The 14,006-nt window shown below is 43.0% G+C and overlaps 1 protein-coding gene across 1 annotated transcript in view; it reads right to left on the bottom strand.

Moving 5' to 3' along the window:
- Window positions 1-564: 564 nt before the first annotated feature.
- Window positions 565-14,006, bottom strand: part of otog (otogelin) — a 49,908-nt gene continuing 36,466 nt past the window's right edge. The window contains exons 40-59 of the mRNA XM_042062563.1: window positions 13,556-13,733; window positions 13,172-13,317; window positions 12,997-13,086; window positions 12,696-12,882; window positions 12,248-12,468; window positions 11,652-11,790; window positions 11,223-11,411; window positions 10,340-10,549; window positions 9,831-9,935; window positions 8,777-8,881; window positions 7,922-8,023; window positions 7,406-7,504; window positions 7,272-7,312; window positions 7,079-7,154; window positions 6,447-6,625; window positions 6,103-6,207; window positions 5,697-5,816; window positions 4,719-4,764; window positions 2,470-2,549; window positions 565-2,342 (exon numbers count right to left, since the gene is read on the bottom strand). Of these exons, the coding sequence (XP_041918497.1) occupies window positions 2,142-2,342; window positions 2,470-2,549; window positions 4,719-4,764; window positions 5,697-5,816; window positions 6,103-6,207; window positions 6,447-6,625; window positions 7,079-7,154; window positions 7,272-7,312; window positions 7,406-7,504; window positions 7,922-8,023; window positions 8,777-8,881; window positions 9,831-9,935; window positions 10,340-10,549; window positions 11,223-11,411; window positions 11,652-11,790; window positions 12,248-12,468; window positions 12,696-12,882; window positions 12,997-13,086; window positions 13,172-13,317; window positions 13,556-13,733 (2,619 nt within the window). The 3' untranslated portion in view covers window positions 565-2,141. The remainder of the gene's footprint in view (window positions 2,343-2,469; window positions 2,550-4,718; window positions 4,765-5,696; window positions 5,817-6,102; window positions 6,208-6,446; window positions 6,626-7,078; window positions 7,155-7,271; window positions 7,313-7,405; window positions 7,505-7,921; window positions 8,024-8,776; window positions 8,882-9,830; window positions 9,936-10,339; window positions 10,550-11,222; window positions 11,412-11,651; window positions 11,791-12,247; window positions 12,469-12,695; window positions 12,883-12,996; window positions 13,087-13,171; window positions 13,318-13,555; window positions 13,734-14,006) is intronic.

Here is a 14,006-nt window from a genome sequence, read left to right as displayed (position 1 = left end):
ACGGGTACGCTGCGGATTTGATCCGCCACTGGCCCTGTCTACTGTTACATGTGCCGCGTTGAAATGTGATTTTTCAAGTGTGGGTCTCCAGGGAGCTTTCCTCGCTCTCTCTCCACCTTGACATCTGTCCTATTAGTGGTAGGCCACAGAGTCCCTTTCAAAGGTAGATGCAGCAAAGCGTCAGGGGATCAGAAATATTTCAGAACTAGGAGGAGAGGGCCAGGGTAGGCCTGGAGACAGCTGCAGCCTCAGGGTAAACATGAGCACTGCCAGGGCCTTGAAGAGCTGAAGTGTGTGCATGTAAGGTAACAGTGGAAGCCCCTTCAAAATCAACAAAGAATGAGTTGGTGCAGGAAACATCAAAACAGAGCAATGATTGTTGCAAGTACGAAGATGTTTAAGGTTTTGTGTAAGGTCATTTATTTAATGATAAATTCATATTTTTTACTTTATTATTTGTGTTATACGTTATAAGTTAAACGTGTAGGTATATTTGTAAGATATTTGTGAAGAAACTTACAAAATATCACATACAAGCATTAGTATTTTCTAAGGAAATATTTATTGAAATGCAAATATTCATGTAATATGGTACACATATTTTACTATGGGTGTTGCTTTCAAAATTTGTGACAATTACCAAATTCAATGCACATACATATACGCATACACACACAAACATACAAACAAACACACACACACAAATCATGACAAAGCGCTTGTACAGTATGGTGTACATGATGTGAAAGAAATACTGTATTTGTTATGGAAGAGAATTTTTCATTATGGGTGTGAATGTAATGTGATATTAATATTCTTGTCAGCGTATTTTTACAATCTCTGACATTCATTTAAAGTTTGTAAAAAGCTGCGGAGATAAAAGGTTTGAGCCGAAAATAAATGTATGCACGGTTGTAGTTTGAGAATTATTGCTCTATGATGCCAGTAAATAAATAAATAAAGTGCTCAAAATACAGCTTTGATTTGAATTTAACAAAATGTTCCTAATTTGGTTATAAAGCCTCTTAAATCATTAATATACAGTGCATTGAGGTATTATTATAGCTAAGGTTAAAAACATAACATAGTTCATAATATGCCAATGTAGAAATTATTTGAATGGGAACAAAATCCAGTACATTAGTTTATGTACATTTCAAAACAATTGAAGTGTGCTGTTGGATGAGATTAATGTGCTATGATCCTATAAAGCTTCCCTGTCAACCCAGCTAAATTAAATAGAGCTGTTCTGTCCAAATGAATAATTCCACACTGTGCATCGTCATGATCAGGGATCACAATACCTACATCCATTAACAAGTTACCATAGTATGTCAGATGTGGTCTGTTGGTCAAAATTTAGCTCTCCATTTTCATAATGAATATAATATATTATTATTTTATAATAATGTAACATAATGAATGTCCCAGTTTGCTGTACAAATGCCTAGGTTCTTTATCTAACAATGCTGTTTATTTGGCGAGACTTTCCAGATAAGTGCTCTAAGACTAGTTCTTTTCATATTGGTACTGGTGTTGATTATAATATTACAGTTTTTCTTTAGACACACATATACTCCTTACAGAATTCTAAAAATGTGAAGCACCTTCTTTTTTGGCCTCTGCAATAAATGAATAATTAAAATGGTCTTCAAAATTTCTTTTGTGTGTGGATATCCTGGCCTTTTTTCAGACACCACATTTTTGGGGAGAGGAGGTAACCATTAAAATAGGGTTTGCTTTGAATCTAATCAAGGGAAACAAATGTATATCTCAGGCCTGTGGGTCCTGTTTGTGTTGCAACCCCAGTGTGGGCCAAGACCCAGTGTGATAATCTGCAATTTCAGATACCTGACCTCAACCTAACGTCCAGTCTTACTACCTGTACATTACAGTTTTGAATTTCTGTCAAATAAATATGCCACCATTTCAAAAACAAACCTCAGTGTTAATGTGTCACCAAAAGCAGGCCCTGATGTTCAGACCGGCATGGCATCCCTACTCTGAAGTGTCTCACTTGGCCCTGGCACTAGCTGGTCTGCCCCCCTGTAGTGCCAGCTCTAGGTTGGGATGGCATGGCGTGAGACAGGTGCCCCCTGGCACTGGAAGACCTACTGGGTGGAGGGGGAGTGGTGGCGTACCTACGACCACTGGCAGGAGCAGTCAGTGGGCTCCTGGATGGAGTAGTTGACCCAGGTGGAGTTGCCGCTGCAGTAGAGCTGGACGGTGCGCCGCTGCAGACCCATCTCACGACAGCACTTGCAGAAGCGTGCGTACGTGTTGATGTTGTAGTTGTATATGCTAGCTGAGGGGCACTTCCCGTCACATGACACTATGTTCACCTGCAAGGGGACATCACCAGCAAGCATCAGGGTTATTGAATGACAGCTTGGTGTGGGACATTCACATACCATACTGGAACATATCTCAGGTATGAGGGCTTGAGAGATGTCTGAGTGGATAACATACCGGTCTGTTGCTTCGACAGTCATTCTTTCTGATCGTCATCCTTACAGTTACCTTCTGGCATGACTTGCCATCTTCTTTACCTGAAATGTTATTAAATGGGCAAGAATGTCATTTAAAGCAATCACTATTCATCCACTACAACGCTGAGGCACAGGTTAAAGGACAACTCCGGTATTTAGCACTTTGAGTCCCTTTTCTGGTTTGCTTTGGATGAACTAGAGTGATGGACACCGAAATTTTGGCGATTGGTCCTGTCTCGACTTTTCTGACTCGTTTTAAATTGCCTTTGACTAGTTGGCATACCTACAGGCATACTCAAACATGTCCTAAAACAACCCTTAACGTTCGTTTTCAAAACTGTGCAACTTACCGAGTGGTTAGTGGTGTTCGTTGATGTTCTAAAACAAGTAGCTTAGCGAAATACAGTTTCTGTCGTGTTTTATTTGGCATTTTGTAAAATCCCATTGATTTCTGTTGGAAGACTCATTGCACGTTGATATTACTGCGCCACCATCTATGCTTCAGGCTCAAATATTGAGCGGAAGTTTGTGAGGTGTCTGAAAAAATAGTTCCACAATAGCAAATAAGACGGCTGGAAATCATACATTGCGCCGATGCAGTATATTTGATTTTAATAATCAACAAACATCACTAACCACTCGGTGAGTTGCACAGTTTTGAAAACAAACGTTAAGGGTTGTTTTAGGACATGTTTGAGCATGCCTGTAGGCAGCCACTCTGACTAGTCAAAGGCGATTTAAAACGAGTCAGAAAAGTCGAGACAGGACCAATCGTCAAAATTTCGGTGTCCACCACTCTAGTTCATCCAAAACAAACCAGAAAAGGGACTCAAAGTACTAAATACCAGAATTTTCCTTTAAGTAAACTGTGCATGCCATTACAATGGAGAAAGCCCTTCTTATGCATATTACTTTTGTTCATGCTCAAAATGCCTATCATAACTTTTCATCATATCCCACAGCACACCTTTGGTCCAAAGATCAGTGGTATTAAACAAATCTTTCCCCACTTGGCTACAAAGCAATTAATATAATCATGGCAATACTAGTAAATAATATTAAAAACACTTCAGAATAGAGGGCATCGTTGAAGTGGGTGTTTTCCATATTGTTTAATTACAAAATAAGTAATAAAACATCAAATTATGTGCCCTCTGTTCAAAAGTGTGTTTTATACTTAAATGGCAAAATAGATGATCACTATCTACTTAGAAAGAAAATATATCCTACTGGTTTTAATATGATTGTACATTTGTATAATAATTGTAGAAAGGTGTAATTGTTTGGGTAACAAGGCACATGAAGTAGCAAAAAAATGATTTTTTTAGAGAATAAATAAAACCTAAAACATTAAAGCTGATTAAATTAAATTCAAGTATCCGAGTCTGGGTCAGATACTGTTGTTTGCGTTGTTTGTGCCATATTACCCAATGCATTACAATAGAACCCCCATACCAGACTCTACACAACTAGATGATTGGCTACGATAGTTTCAATCGCACGCTCCAACAAAGACATGCAAGAGCTACACAAATACTCACTACTTGGCCACTACCAACAGTACATTGTTGGCGATCAACAATGCACTGCCCATACAGAGCAAAATGGGGAAAGACTGAGTCGTATCACAAGAGTCGCTAACAGAGACAAACTAATAAATATGTTGTCTTTTCCAAAGCATGTGTCCTATATTGTTTTCCATTGGTTGGGTGAGATGGAGGGGGGAGTACAGTACATTGTTGGGAATCAACAATGGTGCTGGTGAGCCTGGTTGTCTCATATCTGTCTGGTACCTCTTTCACAGTTTGTGCTAACTGTAGGTTTCAAAGGGCTAACAGGGAATGGAAAGAGGGAAAGTCCAGTACCTGGTGGGATTGGTACAGTGCAGTATAGGTTGTCAGTGCCACACATGAGACTAACATGGCTCTGCATTGTTACATTGAGCATTATACATTCAAAGATACAATCACACAATAACATTACCCATGCTGCTGCTAATTAAAAATAATTATGCAAGATCTTTCTCAAGGTATTGCATTTCATCAATAAAATGACCAGGAGGCATGACTGAGAAGGCATGGAGTTGAATGACTATTACAAGTTCATCCTTAGGTGTAGCACTTAATAGAACTACCTAAACAATACAAGTTCATCCTTATGTGTGGCACTTAAGAGAACTGCCTAAACAATACAAGTTCATCCTGATAAACAGCACTGTATAGTACTCACATGTTCTACAGCATCCATCCATGTAACTTACTATGGTACCACCAATCTAGAATAAGAAAGCAAATGTCAAATACTGTTTGAAAGGTAAGATAAAGAGTGCCCATTGATGTCCCCCACAAATATAAAGGAATGTCACTTGGATATTATATGGATCTATTGAAAGTTTGTAAATGTTCATATTAAAAATAACAAACATGAGCCAACTTGTGTTTTCAGAGACATGAATGTGAGTTATTAGTTGTGATAAAGTGCAGGTTACTGCTCTAGCTGCTGGCGTGCTGGGTGTGGTGAGTGTGCTGGGTGTGGTGAGCAAAGATTCTAGAGCGGAGCTCTGTTCTAGAATCTTTGGTGGTGAGTGTGCTGGGTGTGGTGAGTGTGCTGAGTGTGTTGAGTGCACTCCGCTCCACAGGTTACTGCTCTTGCTGCTGGCGTGCTGGGTGTGTTGAGTGTGCTCTAGCTGCTGGCTTGTGGGTGTGGTGAGTGTGGTGGCGTGCGTGGTGTGTGAGTGTGGTGGCGTGCGTGGTGTGTGGGTGTGGTGAGTGCACTGGGTGTGGTGGCGTGCGTGGTGTGTGAGTGTGGTGGCGTGCGTGGTGTGTGAGTGTGGTGGCGTGCGTGGTGTGTGGGTGTGGTGAGTGCACTGGGTGTGGTGGCGTGCGTGGTGTGTGGGTGTGGTGAGTGTGGTGGCGTGTGTGGTGTGGTGAGTGCACTGGGTGTGGTGAGTGCGTGGTGTGTGAGTGTGGTGGAGTGCGTGGTGTGTGAGTGTGGTGGAGTGCGTGGTGTGTGGGTGTGGTGGCGTGCGTGGTGTGTGGGTGTGGTGAGTGTGGTGGAGTGCGTGGTGTGTGGGTGTGGTGGGTGTGGTGGCGTGCGTGGTGTGTGGGTGAGGTGAGTGTGGTGGCGTGCGTGGTGTGTGGGTGTGGTGAGTGCACTGGGTGTGGTGGCGTGCGTGGTGTGTGAGTGTGGTGAGTGCGCTCCGCTCACCTTCATGCACTCGGTCTCATTGAAGGGGGGGCAGCTGTAGGAGTAGGAGATGAGGGTGGGCCCAGACTGGGTCCCTGCACACTCATACCTCATGCAATCGGACACCCACGTCTTCCCTGGCTGGGGGGGGGGGGGGGGGGGGGGGTGGTTAGGTGAAATATGCTTCATGGACTGGAATAACATTACACATAACATTAAACATTACAGGACAGTTTTTTTTTATGAACTCAATGGATTAAAAAGCTTTTAGTCTAAGACTAGGCTCGGCTTTCTCATATGAAGTCTAGTCTTAGACTTTGGTGAGGATCTTCTTTGAAGTCCTCTTTTAGTCTAGGACTAGGTTTAACCCATGTGTAGGATGTCCTAATAATACGCAGATGTGCCATCTCAGAGCAGCCTACTGTACCTTATACAGAGTGACGGAGCCATTTTCATTCTTGTAGAGGCAGGAGATGTTCCTACAGACCCCACAGCACGAGGACAGGTCTTTGGGTGGGATGTAGATCTGATTCTGAGAGAACCACAACAAATAACACATCATGAACTAAAAAAACAAGTTATTGTGGATGTCCTGTACCCATTATAATCCATTAATATGCAGACAGTACAAAGTAGTATAGAGTCGTCCATTATAAATTCTGGGTTGTTTTTACAACTTTGCATATGGTGGCAGTGTGCTTTCAGTCATATGTGTGTGTGTGTGTGTGTGTGTGTGTGTGTGTGTGTGTGTGTGTGTGTGTGTTCCCCTACCGGGTAGCACTGAGCAGAGCAGTTAGTGCTGGTGGTCCGTATGAGGTGGTAGCCGGAGAGCGGGTCTAGTGTGTGTGTGCAGTGTGTGGTGGAACACACGCCCTGATCGCTGTGCTCCACCAGGGTCTGACCCGGCCGCATCACACCCCTCTCCCCGTTCACACAGACAGCGTCTCGCACTGAGTAATCAAAGCATCACACACACACACACACACACACACACACACACACACACACACACACACACACACACACACACACACACACCATCAGAGTAACATTTACATGAACTTTTACACTGTCACTCAGTGTATGGAGACATAGAGGTGACTGGCTCTACATATAGCTGCAAACCAAATAGAAGCAAGAAGGCAATATTTAATCGATGAATGAATCAATATTTAATCAATATTTAATCAATGAATTAATCAAAATTTTAATTTCAATTTAATATCACTTACAGAACGCCAAAACATTGCACATGTCTCATGGCGTTTTACAGAGTGTTAAACAATCAGAGAAGGCCCATGAGTAACAGGTAATCAAAATGTAATCAATGTGTTCAATCTCTGCTTCAGATTCAGACAACAGTACTGGCTTTCAACAAAGTCATAGTCTGATGATTCACTCACCACACTTGTATTTCTTACAACCGCACTGGTTAATGGGGTCAAACTGATATGATCTGTCAGGCTGCATGATCTCTCCCTGGACAACAAAAACAAAGCCAACCACAAAGCTATAAATCGCACAGTGACACAAACGTAAATCAGCAGAATTAGAGTCGCCTGCTGGTAAACTGAGTCACACCTGGGTAGTACTTACCAGCGCACATTTCAGACTTGGAAGCTTGTCACATGCACACTCTGTAAAACACACATATCAGATAGATGGTGGTTAAAGAAGACGCACAGCCCGGTGACACAGTGAGAGTGAATGGAAGACAGTGAATGCATTACCACATGTGTGCTGGGGGCAGCAGCGGCCTGGCAGGCTGTCTACAGATACAGCCATACCCAGCGGACAGGAGAATTCTGCACAGCGGAATGGCTCACAAACTGAGAACACATAGTGGAGTGTGATTACCGTACAATAGCAGACTAATTATCAGCTCATGAAATGGATTTCACACTGCATTGGGTAAGTACAGTATGCCATAAGCATTTCAAGTTTCAAGCATTTGAACAGTTAAGTTGATTTTTAATTGGTAGGCTGTATGTGTAATGCCTACCAGAAGTGCAGAGCAATGAGGTGGCGACAAAATGTTGTACATTAGGGCATTAGGGTGTAGGGGCATGTTGGGTCTAGACAGCATGCAGGGCATTAGGGAGTAGGGGCATGTAGGGTCTAGACAGCATGCAGGGCATTAGGGAGTAGGGGCATGTAGGGTGTAGGGGCAGGTAGGGTCTGCAGAGGAATACAAATCTAGAGTAGAGGGAATCGTGAGGTGGTTATGTCAGTCTGCCTCCCCTTACCACATTGATAGGCCGGGCAGCAGCGATCAGTGCTGTTAGCATCCACCGTCAGCAGCTCCCCCTCCTCACATTTTGGAATAATTTCTGGGCATGTGTCACATACTGACAGTGTTCACACACACACACACACATAGAGACATACACAGACACAGACACACAAACACACACGCGCGCGCACACACACACACACACACACACACACACACACACACACACACACACACACACACACACACACACACACACACACACACACACACGCGAGTTACTGTAGTACCAAGACACCTGATAACACCAACACCAAACCTGTGAGAAGGAAGATGTGTGCATGTGGTCTTCCTTGCCAGGCTTCAAACATGCTGTAAAGCTAAATACCATCTCCAGCTACCATCAGGCCATCTCCAGAATGTTGTGAACAGTTTCTTCTCTGTGCACCAGCCTTGAGACATCCTGTTCTGCAGATGTATGCCTGTATATTTGTGACTTACTGCAGATGTACGCCTGTATATTTGTGACTTACTGCAGATGTGCGCCTGTACTGTATATTTGTGACTTACTGCAGATGTACGCCTGTATATTTGTGACTTACTGCAGACGTACGCCTGTATATCTGTGACTTACTGCAGATGTACGCCTGTATATTTGTGACTTACTGCAGATGTGCGCCTGTACTGTATATCTGTGACTTACTGCAGATGTACGCCTGTATATTTGTGACTTACTGCAGATGTACGCCTGTATATTTGTGACTTACTGCAGAGGTACGCCTGTATATTTGTGACTTACTGCAGATGTACGCCTGTACTGTATATCTGTGACTTACTGCAGATGTACGCCTGTATATTTGTGACTTACTGCAGATGTACGCCAGGCAGCAGCTCCCATCAGCCTTTGTGGCGATTAAGGTCTGGTCGTCCCGACAGGGTGGCACCTCTGTCTCACACAGCTCAGTGTCACACTCTAAACAGCAGCCAGAGAAATACACGTCATATACATGAGCTTTAATAGAGAGAAAAATACGTCACATGCATGAGCTTTAATAGAGAGAAATACACGTCATATGCATGAGCTTTAATAGAGAGAAATACACGTCATATGCATGAGCTTTAATAGAGAGAAAAATACATCATATACATGAGCTTTAATAAATACACGTCATATGCATGAGCTTTAATATTGTAGAGAGAAAAATACGTCATATACATGAGCTTTAATAAATACACGTCATATGCATGAGCTTTAATATTGTAGAGAGAAAAATACGTCATATACATGAGCTTTAATAGTTTACAGAGAAACACACTTTGCAGTCTCTATCCTTTGTTTCATAGACCAGTGGTTCTCAACCTTTTTTCAGTGATGTACCCCCTGTGAAATATTTTTCCAGCCAAGTACCCCCTATCCAACGCAAAGCATTTTTAGTTGAGAAAAAAAGACTTAAAACAGAGCACTGTGCCATCAGTGTCTAATTGATTAAACTTTGGAACTGATAAACACATACAAAATTCAAACATTTGGAAAAAAACTGACTAAATTTATTGCAAATGATTCAAACTAATGTAGTGAAAACAGTGACCATATAACCATTTAAAACTATAAAATGAACCATTGTTTTTAAAGTATTTTTGCATGGATCCTACTTTTTAAATATATGTATATTATAAAATCTCACGTACCCCCTAGAGTGCCTTCACGTACCCCCAGGGGTACGCGTACTCCCATTTGAGAACCACTGGCTGAACCACTGGCTGTGCCATTAGCCATGGCTAAGATTCAATTCCAGTAGTTTATTACATTCTCCTCCGTACAACACACAATATAAAATCTGCTGTCTCACACACTACTGTCAGTTTATAATGAAGCATGCTTCACATGCAGAGGCTCATGTCCGAGCGGTGAGTCCACTTACCACAGGCATAGTCGGGGCAGCAGGAGTCTTCTCTGAAGTACGACACCACCCTCTCTCCAAACTTACACTCAGGAGGTGCAGCATCACAAAGAGTCTGGTTACACACTGCAAAACAACAACACTGCTGGAAAACAGTTTTGCAAAGAGATGCTCAAATCACAAGATCAGATTTCTAACAAATAACATTGTAATTGATGTATATGTATATTATTATGGTTTTAATACAGAATTATATTAATGGCAAGCATGTTTGGTAGTATTCCTATTGAACTCTTTTTAATGGAAAAGTCACATTAGCATCACAATCCCTAGAGTTCCCTAATGACAACACCATCAAAATCCTTAGAGTTCCCTAACTACAACACCATCACAATCCCTAGGGTTCCCTAAGAATTACACCATCACAATCCCATTATTGTAGTAAAGACACATGTTTGGTAGCCTGTAGCATTCCTATTGAGCTCTTTGTTTCATCACACAGCCACGTTAGTGCCAGTTGTAATACCCACCACAGGCTTTCTGTGGGCAGCAGCTCTTGTCATCGGCCAGGCTGATGACCACCTCTCCTGCTCTCTTGCACTCGAGGGGAGGCGTTTCCGTGCAGTTGTACTCCACCGGCACGATGGTGTCGTTCTCACACCTGTACATGCAGCAGCCATCTTTGGAGGCCTTCCACACCTCCCCCACGGCACGCGGCGTCCCGAAGCTGTCCGTGCATGCTGGGGAGAAACAGGACACGACCCTCAGCTCGCTTCAAAAGGACAGAAACCCTCAAGGGAGAGTTGTGAAGGATGAGGATCATTCGGCGTCGGCACAGGAGCCATAACAAATAGCTTTCCCTGGTCAAAACAAGTGCTAGTGCTCCTTTCAAATACACTATGATATTGTTGGAGTTGTGTATAAGCTACATGGAGGCTCGACAGTTGGCTCTATGAAAAATTAAAAAGATTTTTACAAACTATTTTACAAACTGTATCCTTCCACATGAACATCATTTGCATGTAAAACAAACACTACATACAAGACTGCTATTTATCTGGTACATACTGTATGTAAATAGCAGAGTACAAAAAACACTCAGCAACAGAATTGCATTGCAAGCAAAGCTACACTTATAAGTCACTTTGGTCTTTTTGAGCTAAATATGTTGTATTTAAAAGAATGGCATTTAATAATATGCCCCAGCCTGTATGAGATTTTAAATCAAATGCCTGCCAACAAAGTGTATTGTCTCTGATCTGCCAAACTGTAAGTAAAAAATTGTTGAAAAAATGTGTTGGTATTGCAAGAAATTGCACAATTGCAGGGTTTTTTCAACTTTCTTACAATTAGAGAATAATCCGATATAGCACAGATCTCAGACAGCACAGACAGATGTTAGGTTCTCCATACCACACTTGCTGGGCGGAATGCAGAGGGATGAGTAGGGCCGGTGAAGAAGGGTCCCCTCTGGACACACACAGCCCTCAGTCAGGCCGGAGCACTGCTCAGGGTCATACTCAAACTCATGATTGGGGCACGACTGTGCCGTGCACGTGGTCAGACAGGCCTGGTAGCGCAGAGTCTCAGGGCAGTGGAAGGCTGAGGGGTCAGAAACATTCACGTTTAGAAAATACAGCCCCACAACTCGACATATGAATACATCTAAATGAGTGTCACTGATAGAATCGGATGTGCAGGAAACAACTTCCTTTCATATCTCAGATACTCGTTTGAGTACGTTTGAGGTTTGGGCACCACTTAGAATCACTTAGAATTTGACCGCCCCTCCTACACCAGTGGGAGTATTTGTGGACTTATTAATTATTAGTCTGAACTTACGGCAGTAGTCAGGGCTCCTCCATTCAATGCAGACATTGAACTTGTGACAAGAGGCAACATACGCAGCCAGTGCCACACATGGATTGTTGACATACTCCGCATCTCGTACCCACAGTTCACAGAATGTCGCAGGTGGAACCTAAAACCACACAATGCAAACTTGACTGACACCTTTTTCATTCAGAAATAAATCAATACGCATTTTGTGTAGCACAGGGTATACTGTCTGTATTTGATATCTCCCCAAAGTTCCATGTCTGGTCATGAAACACTAAAAAATACAGACAAAACAAAAACAAATCTTACAACACCTCCCACTGTCTTCACACACATCCCACTGTCTTCACACACATCCCACTGTCTTACGTCCCACTCTTCTCTTACATCCCACTCTTCTCTTACATCCCACTGTCTTCACACACATCCCACTCTTCTCTTACATCCCACTGTCTTCACACACATCCCACTCTTCTCTTACATCCCACTGTCTTCACACACATACCACTCTTCTCTTACATCCCACTCTTTATCGCTCCTATCAGCAGCCATCTTTGTTGTAGCATTACATTGACTGTGAGGAGAGCAGGAACACGTACGTAGTCATGGCAGGGCGTGAAGCTGTTGTTGTGCAGCATGTCCAGGCACTGGGAGCAGTCGCTGGTGGAGCAGTTGACCTCGCGCCTGCGGCTCTGGCTGACGTAGCTGGTGGTGTTTGGGAGCTGCCAGCTGTCGATGAACACGGCGGGGTCCTCGCTCTCCCCCACCGTGGTGCCGTTGGAAAGGGTCAGGTCATTAGCTGGGTTGCCATCACAGCAACCTTCCGTGGGAGGGGAGAAGGAAAGGAGGAGAGACAAGGAGGAAAAGAAAGAAAGAAAGAAACCAACAAAAGAAGATGTTTGAATTCCAATGTAACATAAACTTTATGATATATAAATAAACGTATTACCGGTATTAGTACATTTGTAGTACATTATTAGTACATTTGACTAATTTTTGACAATAAAAATCAACCGTGGGATATGTACACTTCCATGAAGTACTTACCACATAGGCCCATGGTGGGCAGTTTCTTGTTGTATGTGTCCGTTTCCAGCACCATCATGCCAGTGCTATGAAACCACTGGATCTTCAGTCCTGTAGGAGTCCTGATCAGATACATGTTGCCCGTGTCCAGGATCTCAAACCCATGCTTCCTAAAGCGGGGCTTGGCATACCTGGAGTTCACATATAACTGCAGAATATATTCCAAGTAAAGGCAGTTAGGACTTTGATTTGTGAAAATACATGTATTTTATTGACCTAACTTTTATTATTATTTTTTAATGAGCAAGAGGACAAATCTCACCCTTCTCTGGAGTCTGTTGATGAGGACATTGTGTGATTTGTGTGTTATGTTCAGAGCTACCAGACAGAGATTTGTGAAGTTCCACAGTAGCTGCAAGAAAACAATTATTGATGATAACACCTTTCATTCATACTAAGCACAGATGTTTCAGGTAGCTCTATAACGGTCTACTTACCGTATCTGAAACTGGGCACTCTTGGACTAGAATGCTGACAGTCTCATTGGGCAGCTGGGTCACCACATAGGAGGCTGCTTTGTAGATGGCCACGCTGTTGCCATCGAAGGTGATGACATTAAGGTCAGGGAAAACAGAACAGCGACCTGTTGGTGTTAAATCAGAAGACACCCAGAGAGGATTCAGAAGAGAGAAATAAACCTCATCATATCAACATCAACATTTGCTTTCTTCTAATGTTTGTGCATGTACCGGTATGTGTGTGTGTGTGTGTGTGTGTGTGTGTGTGTGTGTGTGTGTGTGTGTGTGTGTGTGTGTGTGTGTGTGTGTGTGTGTTTGCTGTGTTTGTGCGTGTGTGAAGGTGTCTTTGCGTGAAGTACTTACATGGACAATCCCATTTAGGACAGCACTTGTCTCCATTCACGAGAATAGCAAATCCCAGAAGGCCACAGTTAGGGGGAACGGAGTCATATGGGCAACTCTGAGACTTGTTGAACAAAACCAGTTGTCCACCAACACAAATGTACTTGGTACATTCATCAATCATTTCTGAGTACGGTGGCTGAAAGAAAAGTGGTAAAAATAAAGAGATGGATATTAATTATGGGTATTATGGGTATTAATTAATTATGGGTATTAGGTATGGGCAGCTGTGGCCTACTGGTAAGCGCTTCGGACTTGTAACCGGAGGGTTGCCGGTTTGAAACCCGGACCAGTAGGCATGGCTGAAGTGTCCTTGAGCAAGGCACCTAACCCCTCACTGCTCCCCGAGTGCCGCTGTTGTTGCAGGCAGCTCACTGCATTAGTGTGTGCTTCACCTCACTGTGTGTTCACT

Source organism: Alosa sapidissima, chromosome 14 (genome assembly GCF_018492685.1).
Source record: "Alosa sapidissima isolate fAloSap1 chromosome 14, fAloSap1.pri, whole genome shotgun sequence".
In the NCBI taxonomy this organism is placed as follows: Eukaryota; Metazoa; Chordata; class Actinopteri; order Clupeiformes; family Clupeidae; genus Alosa; species Alosa sapidissima.
Note: the sequence above shows the minus strand (reverse complement) of the source record. Positions and strands in the feature narration are given on the sequence as shown.